At 36.9% G+C, this 15785-nt stretch overlaps 1 protein-coding gene and 1 long non-coding RNA gene across 2 annotated transcripts; one reads left to right on the forward strand and one right to left on the reverse strand.

The window, feature by feature from the left end:
* LOC104230292 (uncharacterized) lies at positions 1-1308 on the forward strand. Its single transcript, XM_009783055.2, has 2 exons — positions 1-412; positions 919-1308. The coding sequence occupies exons 1-2, from the start codon at positions 90-92 to the stop codon at positions 1142-1144; spliced, it is 549 nt and encodes a 182-aa protein (XP_009781357.1). The 5' UTR covers positions 1-89; the 3' UTR covers positions 1145-1308.
* A 328-nt stretch (positions 1309-1636) lies between these two features.
* LOC104230293 (uncharacterized) lies at positions 1637-13543 on the reverse strand. The gene is made up of 2 exons (XR_711848.2): positions 13073-13543; positions 1637-1891 (listed from the first exon to the last, which is right to left on the reverse strand). It is a non-coding gene; the product is annotated as an uncharacterized lncRNA (long non-coding RNA).
* Positions 13544-15785: the final 2242 nt, after the last annotated feature.

Genomic DNA, 15785 nt, shown 5'->3' on the forward strand with positions numbered 1-15785 from the left:
ACAATAAAATAGCAATATGGGAGAGGCTCCAACGGCTGTATAACTAAGTTTTGTGATCTATCCGAAGGCCCAACTCATTTAGCAACAACATGGAGAGCAGCCATCTTCGTCTTAAGAGCTACACCTTGTTCCTTCTCTTACTGGTGTTTATCACATCCTTCTGCTGCACAATTGCAGCAGCAACTGTTGGCAGTACCGTCGGAGGAAGACAACAGCAAGAAGAAGAAGAAGCGCAAAAGCTTCAAGAACAACTCCACATGGAGGCCAAGTCCCAGAAAACTCCCATTATAGAGACTGTCAAGAGAATGTTTTCTTTCCCCACTACTCTTCCTCAAACTTCAACCAGTTATTGGAGCAAATTCAATTCACTCATCAAACAAGGGAAGGCCTACTTCTCCCCTCCAACTCTTGAGTAAGTTATCACAACCCTATATCCACTCATGTATATTTCAATCAATTTACCTATTTATTTCAAGTCTACAACACCCCTCTATTGGCCCCTATTGGCCCCAGGGCCTAGCCCAAGTGGCAAAGGATAGTGGATTTGTGTCTTAGGTCACAGGTTCAAGCCCTCACACCATGCAATGCAAAGCCTGGTATTTAAGTGGAGAAGGGTAGAGGGGCGGGCTCTCAAGTCAGCCTTTCTCTAAGGCTAAATAGCTAAATATCCCTGCTCACAGTTCTGTCTTGAACCTCTTCTTTACTTTATTATTCTCTTGAATAAAGAGTGAAGTGATTCCAGGGCTGGGATCACGAACGGGGATCTAAATAGAAAGAAGTCCCATTATCCACCGAGTTTCGAAGGCTGCGGTTGATCCAAAGGATCGGCCCCAGACGGATTTCTCGGTCATCGAAAAAATACCCCTCTATCGCTTCAAGTTAGATTTTTTTTGTGACTGATGGTGAGGAAATACACAGTTTCCGAGATAGCCAAGAAGCACAAGGCAAGGAGGAAGAAGGAGCAGGTGAAAAGGTGAAAGAAGCAGTGATAAAGAGCCTTGACAAGAGTAAAGAGGCAATGGAAGATTCAGCCAAATCAGCTGCAAAATTAGCTGGGGACGCCGTGCAGAAAACAAAGAACAAGGTAAAAAGAACATTCTCCTTTGGAGATAAAGAGACTGGACATCAAGCAGAGGAGCTCTGATAAAACAAATACTTGACAATGGTTAGGACTTTGTAAGCTAAGCCTTAGTTTCATAATTTATGTACGGCTACTTTCACTTGAGTAATGTATTGTAAATAGTTGATGCACCTTTTATTGTTTCGTTATAGTTATGTATGAAATACCCTCTTCAATTAATCATAGAAGTTGCTAAGGCAATTGCTACGAGGCCTAGGCTTGGGTTAGAGCCTCTTACCCATCTTTAGCCGAGCAGCAGCAGTTGCTTTTACTCCAAACTTAACTGTTAGAGAAAGGAGACATATCTATAAATGGCCTGGCGGTGGCAATTGACTTGAGCCTTGGAGTTTGCTCCTTTTCAAGGTTTCAAGTTCGAAACCCACTGGGTGCAAACAATATTTGAGGGCCATCGGACTGGTTAAAACTTGAATTAACCGTGATGCACTTGCGGGAAACTTCTTGCCAAGGGCCTGTGCACCTCCGGGAATAGTCGGGTCTCGAAGAGACTCGTGCAAATCAAAAAAAACATTGATTCATATAAAGCGGTAAAACAAATTCTGCCTCTATTTAGGTAAGGCACATGTTATACTGTCCACAAGCCAAGGGGAAAAGTACTTGGTTACATTTTATTAAATTAATAAGCCATGTATTTTATAAAATGAGTTATCTGATTGGGTACACCAATTACATTGGCAAAAGGGTAAAGCAACCAACAGATAGAGTAGAGATGTTTGTCCTTCTCTGGACTATCCACTCAGTCTCCCAAGAAATCTGTCAACAAAGACAAAATAATTTGTTAAAATATGGTGTAGGTGTATATGTGTGTAAACATACCAGCTCAGTCAACGTCAAAGCGAAAAACTCTAAAAAGCATTTTAGATCTATTGGGATTTTAATTTCGCTTTATTTTAAGCGCAAAGCGAAATTAAAATGTGGGCTTTAGTTAAAAAAGCGCAATAAAGAAAAAAAAATATATATATATATATATATATATATATGTAATTCAAAAAAAAAGAGTAGCAAATTTACTCATAATGTTTTACTTAACAACTAATACACTTATTTGTCAATTCTTTGTTGTTTAATACTACTCCATTCAAGATAGAACTTATGGACAATAAGGCACACGCCTTAGTGCCTTGCTTGTGCAGCTTAAGCGAAGCGAAGCGCACTTCCTGAACTTTTCTGAGCTTTAGGAGTTAAGCGTGCCTTAAATGAGTCTAAGCCCTGACTTAAATGAGCCTTTGACAACACTGTCAACAGGAGCTCCCGACATTTATCTAGTGAACAGATAAAACATAATTTTCAAATCTCTCTTCCTTTTCATTTCCTTTTTAAGAGAAAGTGGCATCTTTCAATATACGAGCAGAGCTAGTTCTCGAGGTCGAACAATACACATGCTCCAAAGCAAGCAACATCTCAGAAACATATTTCACAATTCACACTAATAACTTGATAAAAGTATTCAGATTATTCTTAATATAGTTATTCTAAGAAAACAACCAATACAATTAATATGTCTAGACATACTTATAGAAGTATAGACTATAATTTCTCATGATTCACAAGTATGTCCACTAGTTTACGACCCTGATCCTTATATATAGGAAAGGATACTACAGGATGAAGGACTATATTTATAAAAAAGCATACTACAGGGGCTTAAAAAACTTGACATGAAAAAAACTTTTCTCTCTCTACTTTATAAGCTCTCAGGCACACTCCCCGAGGAGCCCGAGTACAAGAATTTGTAGCTTTCCATGAACACCATTAGACAGACCCCGAGATTCCGACCACTCCATTGAATCTTTTCCGACGAAGCAGCCTCCACGCGCCGCCTTCTCCGGCGACCTTCCACCCACGCGCCGGGCGCGTAAGCCATTTTCCGGCAGCTTTTCAAAAAAAAAAATTGGACAGCTTCCTCTACTGTTAATTCCGACCAGATTGGTACAATTTTTTCAGATTTCCGACGACTTTTATTTTTCCGGGAGGGGGAAACCTCTGTTTTGGGCCAAATTTCAGTTTCTTTTACCTCAACAGCTCAACTGTGATGACCATCAAATACTCCTTATAATTTCCATAACCTGAACAGCTGGGTTGTGCAATATGGGAGACAACCGGATATATTTCAACGCAGGATTCAAATCTTTTGACATCACCAGATGGAATTCCAACAAAGAGGTATGGTTTGAATGGGTGGAGAGAAGCCGCAGCATGATGAGACGTTCATCCATGGGCAAAAAGGTAATGGAATGGATTTGTTTTGTACTTAAAGAAGCCTCGAAATATCAAATGAATTTAGTGAAGCGATGGAAGTGCAAGGAACACATGACAGAACATTTTTGTACCAAGAAATTCAACGTTCACGGAAGATACATGAGCATTCTGTCACTGAAGGGAGAAGGGAGGTCTGTTATCATAATTCCAGAGTTAGCCTTGAATGCAGGTTGGAATGACATAGCAGCCAAGATAGAAAGATTCATATATCAGACCCCCAAAATGAATCCCACAGTACCACCTAGAATCACAGTGGACAACTACCCTTATGTCAAAGCAATCAAGGAGAGTAAATGGCAATCCAATACTCTTCGAGAGGCAAAGGTCAGCATAAACAATGGAGATATCTCTGTTGTGGAACCGACAGGTAGCGAGGATTCTGGTTTACTAAAAAGATGCATTGTCGGGTTTTTTGGGAAAGAAATCAACGAGAGACCCACTTTAGCAGACATAAGGCGATGGGCTAGTGCGTCATGGAACAAAGCATATGGAGTAAACATGTATGAAATGACAGGTAACATGTTTCTTTTTGAATTCCCAAACAGATTCATGGCGGAGCAGATTATGCAAGGAGAATGGAGTTGGAAAAAGTTCAAGCTTCATCTGGAATGGTGGAGTCATACTGTTGGATGCATTCCAAACTCACAAATCGAGGAAACATGCTGGATTAGAGCCATGGGGATTCCTTTACATCTATGGTCACAAAAGATCTTCAAAAAAATAGGAGATCTCTGTGGGGGATGGATAGCTACTGAAGAAGAAACTGATCTCAAAAATCATCTTAAGTGGGCAAGAATTAAAATTGTTGGTGATGGCAGAAAGACTCCCAATGAGGTTGGAATTGTAAGAGACGGTATCAAATTTTTCATCCCAATCTGGCTGAAAGACAGACAAGATATGAGTTGAAGATGCAAGAAAACGAACAATGTTTTGAAATAGAGAGATATTTGAACAATCAAGTGGGGTGCACCATATTGCGAAACACTGATAAAGGAAAGGCAAGTGTGCAACCTACACAAGGTTCAAGTTCGATGAATCAGAGCAGTAAAGTGACAAACAACGAACTGAAATCCTATGACTCCGACTTGGCTGCACAAGTCATCTTTAATGATCTCTCGTGTGAGTTTTCTGACGATATTAGGCTCAAGCCTTGTATTGAGGAAATGGGAGGACCTTCTTACCTGGGGGCAATAGAGTCCATTCCAGGGGACTCAATCCCCAATGAAAACCTTGAAAGTATGACAAAGACAACATTCAACAGCTGCAGGCAGCCAGAAGGTGGAGCAAAGATAGCAAGACTGGAACAGAAGGCAGGGGAGCAGAGCATAAACACAATTATGGGGGAAGATCAAGCTGGAAGTGTTTCGGAACAACTAAAGCACTTTAGCTCTATCCAAGATTGGGAAATCGAGGAGGTGAATCCTATAGCAGTTCAGCAACACAATCCTTTAATGGATAAAGACATGGATGCAACACTATGGGTCCACCAAAATATGATCAAATTGGGGAAAATGTTTGGAGTAGATTTTCAAGGCCATAAAGAAGCATTGGAATTGTTAATGCAAATTGACAGTTGCAAACAGGTTAGAAGGGTGGAGACAGAGTTGGAGGTGAAGAAACACAGATTCAAAGGATCACTGAAATTAAAAGGTTTAACTTCGTTTGATGTCAAATTCAAGAGTGACGGGAAAAGGAGTAGGGGAAGAGATCTATCAATCATTTCAATATGAAGATTAAAGTAATTTCCTAGAATGTAAGGGGTTTAAACGACAAGAGGAAAAGGGAGATCATAAAAAGTCAAGTGCAGAACTGGAGGGCAGACATTATATGCATGCAAGAGACAAAAGTGGAGGGGGATATTAAGGAAATAGTCAGTCAAATATGGGGTGGTAAATGGGTAAGGTACGCAAGTTTAGAAGCTAGCGGCACGAGAGGGGGGAGTTTGTTATTATGGGATTGCAGAGTATGGAAAGGGAGGTGTTACAGACTGGTGCATACACTTTGACTTGCAAGTTCGAGGCTCTTTTACAGAATTTTAAATGTCACATAACAGGAGTGTATGCCCCAAATTGTAGAATAGAAAGGAAAATAGTATGGAGAGAAATTGGTGCAGTGAGGGGATTGATGGAAGGTCCTTGGGCGGTTTGTGGCGATTTTAACGTTACAAGGTACCCTTCTGAAAAACGGGAATGTTCAAGGAGGTCCAAAGCGATGATGGAATTCTCGGATTTTATAGAAGATATGGAGTTGATAGATCTACGACTTGAAGGAGGCTACTATACTTGGTTCAAAGGGGACAATCATACAGCCGCTTCGAGAATTGATAGATTTCTCATTTCAGAATAATGGGATGAAAGCTTCAGAAACATCATCAAACTATCCAACAAAGATTGATTTCGGACCATTCACCTGTGGCTCTATACTATGGTGCGTGGGAACAAGCTAAATCATACTTTAAGTTTGAAAATTGGTGGCTGAATGTGGAAGGTTTTGATGATAGAATTAGAGACTGGTGGACATCTTTCGAATTCTCAGGAAGACCAGATTACATTTTAGCATGCAAGTTAAAAGCTCTCAAGGGCAAGCTAAAAGAATGGAGCAGAGTTTATGAAGGTAATTTGGGAATGCAAAAAACAAAATTGCTAAGTCAACTAGCAGGTTTTGAGACAACACAACAACTAAGAGCGCTGACAGAGGAGGAATCAGTGAGGAAAGTAGCTACTCTAACGGAGATTGAGGAACAACTCAAGAATAAAGAAAGTGTATGGAGACAAAAATCAAGAGCTCTGTGGCTCAAATAAGGGGACAGGAATACAAAATTTTTCCATCGCACTGCAAATGCACACAAGAGAAACAACAACATTGATCAACTAATGATTCGACATGAAGTAGTCGAGGATCCAGATAGAATAGAGATTGAGATAAATGAATTCTACAAGGAGTTATACACAGAGCCTGAAGAGTGGAGACCAACGGTCAATTTTGGAAAATAGCAAAAGAATTTCTGAGTCAGAAAGGGAGCTTTTACAGAGTAACTTTGAGGAACAAGAAGTTTTGTCCTGTCTGAAGATGTGTGCAAGTGACAAGGCCCCAGGTCCGGATGGATACACAATGGGTTTTTTCAGAAAGTGCTGGGACATTTTGAAGGAAGACATCATGGCAGCCTTCAACAACTTCCATTCTCAGGAGATGTTTGAGAAAAGCTTCAATGCAACATATATAGCCTTGACTCCAAAGAAGACAGGTGCGAAAGAATTGAGAGATTTCAGACCGATCAGTCTGCTAGGGAGCTTCTACAAATTGCTCTCAAAAGTCTTAACCGAAAGACTTAAGAGGGTGGTAGGGGAAATTGTCGATGCTCAACAAATGGCTTTCATCAAAGGAAGACAAATAATAGATGCAGTGTTGATTGCCAACGAAGCTGTGGATTCAAGAATAAAAAAGAAGGAACCTGGAATCTTTTGCAAATTAGATATCGAGAAGGCCTATGATCATGTTAATTGGAGCTTCATACTCAGAATGTTAGAAATAATGGGTTTTGGGCAGAAATGGAATAGATGGATGAAATTTTGTATATCTACCGTAAATTCTCCATTCTCATAAATGGATCTCCTAAAGGTTTTTTCCATTCACACAGAGGTCTAAGACAAGGTGATCCTTTATCTTCCTTTCTATTCATTATAGCCATGGAAGGATTGAACAACTTGATCAAAACGGCTAAAGTCAGTGGATGGGTTAAAGATTTTGAGGTAAACAGGAGTGGGGCAAACAATCTAGAGATCACACATCTCCAATATGTTGATGATACTCTAGTCTTTTGTGATGCCGAAAAGGAACAACTTAGATTGCTAAGAATCATTTTGGTCTTATTTGAGGGAGTCTCAGGATTACACATCAACTGGAGAGAGAGCAATATTTTTCCCATTAATGAAGTTAACAACATGGAGCAACTGACACAGATATTGGGAGGAGAAGTTGGGTCCCTACCAACTGTTTACCTTGGGATGCCTCTAGGTGCAAGATCCAAATCAAAAGAAATCTGGAATTCAGTCATAGAAAAGTGCGAGAAGAAGCTGTCAAGATGGAATTCACAATACCTATCTTTGGGGGGCAGGCTAGTTCTAATAAACTCAATATTAGACTCACTTCCTACTTATATGATGTCTTTGTTCCCAATTCCCGCAGGCATTTTACAGAGATTGGACAAACTTCGAAGATCATTCCTTTGGCAAGGTAATAAGGAGAAAAAGGTCTTTCATTTAGTTAAATGGAAAACACTCACAATGGATAAAAAACAAAGTGGTTTAGGAATAAGGAATTTGAAGAATCATAGCAAGGCTCTTAGAATGAAATGGTTATGGAAGTACTCTCAAGAACCTCAATCTTTATGGGGCAAAGTGATCAAAGCAAAGTATGGTGAGGAAAATAACTGGGTGTCAAAAAAAGTCAGAACATCATATGGAGTAAGTGTGTGGAAATCCATCAGAGAACTTTGGCCTATAATGAAGAATCACTCTTCCATAAGAGTAAACAACGGAAGGAACACATCATTCTGGAATGATAATTGGTTAGGAAACGGAAGCTTAAAGGAAAGATACACCGACATGTTTGGTTTAGCACAAAACCAGCATAAGACAGTAGCTGATATGAGGAGTCCTCAAGGATAGGAAATCGCTCTAAGAAGACAGTTGAATGACTGGGAGATAACAAGATTAGCTGACCTTTACAAAGAGCTGGAAGCATTTAAAGGATTACAGGAGGGTTGTGACTCACTTTGGTGGAAGAGGCACAACAGAGGGGTATACCGGGTGAAGGACGCATATAAGATTCTAAATCATAATAATCAACAGATGGACCCATGGCCTTGGAAACATATATGGAAAACAAAGATTCCATACAAGGTAGCTTGCTTCACTTGGCTACTAGCAAAGGAGGCGGTTTTAAGCCAGGAGAATCTCATAAAAAGGGGAATTTCTCTGTGCTCAAGATGTTTTCTGTGCGGAGAAAATGCTGAAACTGTCACACATTTGTTTCTACATTGCAAGATTACAGACCAACTATGGAAAATCTTTATTAGTCTTAGGGGTATTTCATGGTCAATGCCAAACAGGGTTAAAGATGTCCTTTATAGCTGGGAAGAAGCTGGAGCTGAAGCAACTAGTAGAGATAGATGGAGGACTGTCCCGGCGTGTATCTGGTGGACAGTCTGGAGGGAAAGGAACGCTAGATGTTTTGAAGATAGAAGCAATCCAGTGCAGAAGATCAAACTCAATTGTATTCTTCTTTTTTGTTTTTGGTGCAAACAGATTTACATAGAAGATACATTGACAATCATAGACATACTAGGATCTTGCTAGGTCTCGAATTAGAACATATACTAATCCTCTCCATGTAAATTGGGTTTTCAGTGCAACCTATGTACTGATGTTTTTTAATATATACAATAGTTACCAATTCAAAAAAAAGCATACTATAGTAAACTTGAAGTATTTTGCACTAATGTATTTTGCAGTAATTGGACTTAAGGTATTTTGCAATCGGAAAGCAATAAGTAGCATCATAAGTATTTTGCAGATTTAAGTAGAAATGTAGAATGAAGCATGAGACATCTGATTGGATACATAGTAAACAATTAAACCTTAGTTCTAAGCTACTCGCAGTTGGCTATATGAACTCTCTATTCATTTTCCTTCTTTGGATCTGTCTCATTCCAACACTAACTTCTCTGGCCCCTAGAAGTTATCTACATTTTCCACTAACATACAAATTGCTCAACAAGAATAAGAAAAATGTTGGACTAATGTAAACCTACGAACAAGACTAGGCGTTAATCTAAAAGAATTGGTATTAGCTTATACGGATATTTTCTTCATTGTGCTCTATTATTTGTTTAGTCTCTCATGGATTCCGCGGAATTTTTGATTTTCTATGTGATATCTCGTCCCAATCAATACCCTCAACCATCATAGAATATAGAATAGTGCATTTGAAAGTGTGTTTAAGACATGACTAAACTATCTTAAATGATGCTCACTCGTTTTATTCTCTATGTGTATTGTTAAATGCATTCATTTCTAATCTTGCCATGTGTGCTGTTAAATGCACTCATTTTATCCTCTTTCTGTGTTGTTAAATGCATTCATATGTTAAAGGAAAATTCCTTTCTGCCACTCTTTTTGGCCATAATGGCCCAAATGAGGTTATTAATATAAAATCACATCCAAATTAGGGTTTATGTGCTAATTTTATACCAAAAATGCCCTTCCTGTTAGGTTTTGAATTTCTCTCACCCATTAAATGTTTGTTTTTTCATACATGAAAAATATCAAGCATGCAAACACTCTTTCCAATAAACGTATTTTTTGTATTATATGCGTATATATTCCAAATTTATTCATCAATATACATATATTTGATTGTGTATTTCGTATAATAAGATCTTCAAAGTCCTAATATTTAAACAAACTAGATGGCCGAAAACAAAACCCGAAGGTATATTTTCTCCATCTTCAAAGCCCTAATACTTAAACAAACCTAATACTTAGATTGTTTTTTCATCTCTTACTCACCTATGTTCTTCTAAGTGTGAGTGAATCGGTATTTCTATCATACTAATTTTTATACGTAAATTTATAATCTGACTCGAAGTTATAGATTCAACTGAACCTGTCATTAGAAAATTATATCTATCCATGTGCGTATCATTTCGTGTGGTACGTATAACATTGTCATTATGATCACAAAGTGGCTAAGTGCGTGAACTCACACAAGTAGGATCAATGTCCTTCCAGTATTTGAAAAAAAAGATTCTTAATTAGCCTAATAATTTAACCACTAAAATTACTTACATTCTAGTTAGCCTAAAGAATCCTATCAGTGAACGATCAACCTATTACTGGTGCACCAGTGCGACTATCTAGATTGGTTTGAATAGAGTTGTTGTCGAAACTAATGGCGTTAGTTGAATTGTATTAACTATTTCGGTTACCAAAATTGTATTGATAACTACAATTTTTGAATCCCCATGTAGATATTGAATCCTATTTACTAACAAAACTATTCACTACCAACCATTTAACTTCTCAATAAAGCATTTACATCTCTTATTTACTCTTCCTAACTCTTTCAAATTCAAGACTATTTTAGTCTTTTGAAATGTTATACAAAATGGGGGAAAAAGATAAGTCATAACAAAAAACACACGAGAGCTGGATGAAGATAGCAATTTGATATCATTTATAGTTCAACAGAAAATAAAAGTACATATACCATAACTGGATGAACTTAAAAATAAAAGAAAAAACAACACAAACATAACTAAAACTAATTAATTTCAACCGAATCTTCAAAAGTTCCTTGTCCTTTCACTTGCACTTTGAAGACAACAAACAATGGTGCAATTTCAACCAACTCAAATTTAACGACTGAAAAAAATTTGTGGTGGAGAATGATATCAAACGAGGTTGAGTCGTTAAATTTAAGTTGGTTGAAATTGCACCATTGTTTGTTGTCTTCAAAGTGCAAGTGAAAGGACAAGGAGCTTCTGAAGATCCGGTTGAAATTAATTAGTTTTTAGGTTATGTTTGTGTTGTTTTTTCTTTTTTTTAGCTTTTATTTTTAAGTTCATCCAGTTATGGTATATGTATTTTTATTTTATATTGAACTATGAATGATATCAAATTTCTATCTTCATCCAGCTATCGTGTGTTTTTTGTTATAACTTTATCTTTTTTTTTTAAATTTTTTATATCATTTCAAAAGACTACAATAGTCTTGAATTCGAAAGAGTTAGGAAGAGTAAATAAGAAATGTAAATGCTTCATTGAGAAGTTAAATGATTGGCATGTGAATAATTTTGTTAGTAAATAGGATTCAATATCTACACGGAAATTCAAAAATTGTAGTTATCAATACAATTTTGGTGAAGATCCAGTTGAAATTAATTAGTTTTTAGGTTATGTTTGTGTTGTTTTTTCTTTTTTTTAGCTTTTATTTTTAAGTTCATCCAGTTATGGTATATGTATTTTTATTTTCTATTGAACTATGAATAATATCAAATTTCTATCTTCATCCAGCTATCGTGTGTTTTTTGTTACAACTGTATCTCTTTTTTTTTAATTTTTTATATCATTTCAAAAGACTACAATAATCTTGAATTCGAAAGAGTTAGGAAGAGTAAATAAGAAATGTAAATGCTTCATTGAGAAGTTAAATGGTTGGCATGTGAATAGTTTTGTTAGTAAATAGGATTCAATATCTACACGGGGATTCAAAAATTGTAGTTATCAATACAATTTTGGTAACCGAAATAGTTAATACAATTCAACTAACACCATTAGTTTCGACAACAACTCTATTCAAACCAAACCAGATAGTCGCACCAGTAATAGGTTGTTTGTTCACTGACAGGATTCTTTAGCCTAACTAAAATGGAGAATTCTTTACGCTAACTAGAATGTAAGTAATTTTAGTGGTTAAATTATTAGGCTAATTAAGAATATTTTTTTCAAATACCGGAAGAACATATGACATCGATCCTACTTATGTGAGTTCACGCACTTAGCCACTTTGTGATCATAACGACAATGTCATATGTACCATATGGAAATATACAAACTCAAATATGTCAAAAGACTCATATTATGATTTTTTTCATATTTGCTCCACTAACTATAAAACTTATACAATAATATCTTTATCGAAATATTTTCTTCGGTTCTAAATAAGTACCCGTATAAATGAATATCTTGTGTCCGGTCAAACACGAAATGATATGCACATGGATAAATGTAATTATTCTAATGACAGGTTCGGTTGAATCTATAACTTCAAGTCAGACTATAAATTTATTTATAAAAATTAGTGTGGCAGAAATACCGATACACTCACACTTAGAAGAACATAGGTGAGTAAGAGATGAAAAAACAATCAAGTGTTAGAGCTTTGAAGAGGGATAAAATATACTTCGGGTTTTGTTTCCGGACATCTAGGGTTGTTTAAATATTAGGATTTTGGAGACCTTATTATACGAAATACACAATCAAGTATATGTATATTGATGAATAAATTTGGAATATATATGTGTATACTACAAAAAAAAAAGATGAAAAAATACATTTATTGTAAAGAGGGTTTGCATGCTTGATATTTTCCATGTATGGAGAAGACAAGCATTCAATGGATGAGAGAATCAAGGAGAGAAATTCAAAACCTAACAGGAAGGGCATTTTTGGTATAAAATTAGCACAGAAACACTAATTTGGGTGTGATTTTATATTAATAACCCCATTTGGGCCATTATGGCCAAAAAGAGTGTGGCATAAAGGAATTTTCCAATAGAATATTATCAAATTGATGACAATTCTATAGGACTTTCTTTTCGATTTAGTAGGTATCCTCTTATCACATAAGACTCAGATAGTAATTCCTCGTTTCAACTGTCCTCTTCTTAGGATTTAATCTCACAAGCCCTTCTCAATTGCATTTATATAATAAGAACATCAAAAAAATTCATCTATAGGATCATAATATCCCCAACATAAGGCGATACATAGACCATCTAACGAAATCCCTATAATCTGGAATACAAAACCTACAGATCCGGTACAGAAATGAATCAGAAAAGTTGTAATTTCATCAAGGGAAAAAACATAGAATCAACGAACTATAACGTACCTTAGAAAATCGGAAGCGACAATCAATGATTGCCATGTTGTTTGTGCTCGAGGTGGCGTCGCTCTTCTGGGAGGGCAACGAGGTAGGAGAAAATCATGCCTCCAAAGCAGACATGGAGCAGAGGGTCAACGGAACTGGTTTCGATGTATTTAGCATGGTAATTATCCAATCCCTTTTTGATAGCATTCTTCGCGTAATCGATAGATAGCATCGGCTTCAGGTGCGCCGGCACCTCCTTCACCTTCATACCTTTTATCTCCTTGTACAAATTTCTCAATGCCATTTTTTCCCAAAAGGTCTTAGCTGAGATCTGAAACCCTAACCCCTTAGCAGCTGCGGTTGCTCTCGTCCGTCTTTCGGGAGGATTGACTTTCTATTTTACTGTATAGCGCTCTGTTTGGTAGATGGGGTGAAGTGAAAAATGGAAAGACTAATGGGTTCGGCCCAATATGTTTTCAGCTGATTTACACCAATAGACAATTAGGGTGAAGTACATTAATAGCCCTTAAAGTCAATGGCCTCACATTTTTGTTCCTGGTTGTCTCATGGGTAAAATTTTAAGTTTTTCAAGTGTTGTTCTTGCTTGACCATAGGCAATATTTTTAACTTTTGATCTTAAAGTTATACCCCTGATGTCGGGGTCAAAAGGTAAATTATACCTCAAAGGATGTCATATTTCTGCAATTTCTATAATCTTATATTTAAAAGTTGATCGCTTTTTAACATTAGATCAGTAAAGAAATAACAAAATAGTTACCTGGTTTAAAGTTTTAAAATTCGAAACTATTATTTGGACAATTTTTTTAACTTATTAATTTCTAAATACAAGGCCATGGTGGGTGTTTAACACTCTTTTTTGAGACTTCTCTTTAAATACTATATTCGTTGAATCGTCAGGTTAAATTTTACTTTAAATTAATTGAATGAATTTTTCTTTTGTAAAACTTAGGTATTGTTTATAGTGTTGTTGTTGCATAATATCATACTTTATATAGGATACTAATTCTTGATTGACTAATCTTGAAATAATATGTCACGGCCCAAGCTGGAGGGTCATGACTAGCACTTGGGCCATGCTTACCGAGCACCAAAATATTTTATCTAACCTTCCTTATTATCTTTAAGGGTCAACGAGATCAATATAAATGGTAGACATGGATCACGAACAACCAATAATGAAAGATAATGGCATGAACATACATAACATGGGCTGACAAGACTATCAAAAAATTATATATAAGGTTCGAGCTACCACGCAGTCATGAAAGACTATACAACAAAAATCAGCCGACAAGGCATTCCAAACCATACATAAGTCGACACCTGTCTATGAGTCTCTAAAGAAATATAAGTGTTACAACATTGCCGACAGGGCCCCAACATACCCATAATGTCTATAACAAAAATGCATACCAAGACCACGGCAAGTCCGGAGAAAAGATCTCGCCAATAAACGTTGAGCTAAGTAGCCTACTATGGTAGGGGAACTGCGTATACCCGTCTATCAGGACCTGCAGCACGACATGCAGCGTCCACGAATAAAAAAGACGTCAGTACGAATAAAGTACTGAGTATGTAAAGCAGGAAAGCACATGTAAGAAAGATAATGTAAACAGGGATACAGAATATACAACTTGTAACATCTGGGTACCTCTGAGGGCTACTGACATGAAATGCATGATACAGGCATATACATATATATATATAAACTTTTAAAACATACGCCTTTGTGGGAATCATCATCATATCGTACCCGGCTGCAATAGGCTTGGTAAAAACGTACCCGGCAATCATAAGGCTCGGTAGAATCGTACCCAGCCACATAGAGCTCGGTAAAACTCAATTGATCAGTGATTGTACAATAGGTGTCGTACCTGGCCGACTATAGCGCGGCTCGATAAAGTAAAAATAGATACATATATATAATGTATGTTGGACTCATTGGAATAATATTTGAACCTTTCTGAGTAATGTAAGGTCGGCATCCTCTATACACGTTATTAGGACTAACTCTTCATCATGAATCTTATAAGAATCAGGAAGTACCAACAACACTGATAACATAAGAATAAGAGAAGCAACATCAACATCAATCACCCCATAAGAAGGGGAAAAATGTTAGTATTGCTAGCTTCTAAGAGTAAAGTATCTTTGGAAGCTCATTCATTACATTATGTACAATCAAATTCGTGCAAAACAAGGAAAGGGATAGCCCCACATACCTTGTATATATCGCCCAATCTCAAGCTATGCAAATGTCACGACTCCTTAGTTTAAAATAGGAGAAATGACAATATCGTTACCGTTTAAGCGTCGTAACTATTATGTACCGACCGCAACCTATTTTACGATGAAACAGACAACAACTACCATATTTATATGACTTCTCACAAGTCAAAAAAATCACCAAACAACCCAAACAATATCAATAATAATCATATTGAGCCTCTCAAAACAATCCACCTACCAACAACATTACTACCAAGACTTTCGATATATATTTCACAAGTTCTAACTTCAATGACTTAGCCACAACTTGGATAAATACATGTAAGAGTAAGAGGTTCCTTACCTTTAAACAGAAAGAAAAACTCCAATTTGACCTTAATTGTCCACGAAATATCCCTCCAATACCGCCACAAGAACAAGGAAGCGAAACTAGCAATCAATTAGGTTTTTTCGACACTAGGATTACTTTAGAAGACTTAAAATC

Source organism: Nicotiana sylvestris, chromosome 6 (assembly GCF_000393655.2).
Source record: "Nicotiana sylvestris chromosome 6, ASM39365v2, whole genome shotgun sequence".
Taxonomy (NCBI): Eukaryota; Viridiplantae; Streptophyta; class Magnoliopsida; order Solanales; family Solanaceae; genus Nicotiana; species Nicotiana sylvestris.

Excerpts from the sequence above, each read along its gene's own strand:
- LOC104230292 (XM_009783055.2), top strand. The coding sequence starts at position 90 with ATGGAGAGCAGCCATCTTCGTCTTAAGAGCTACACCTTGTTCCTTCTC. Across the intron at positions 413-918 it reads TTCTCCCCTCCAACTCTTGA|TTTCCGAGATAGCCAAGAAG; the intron begins GTAAGTTATCAC and ends GGAAATACACAG.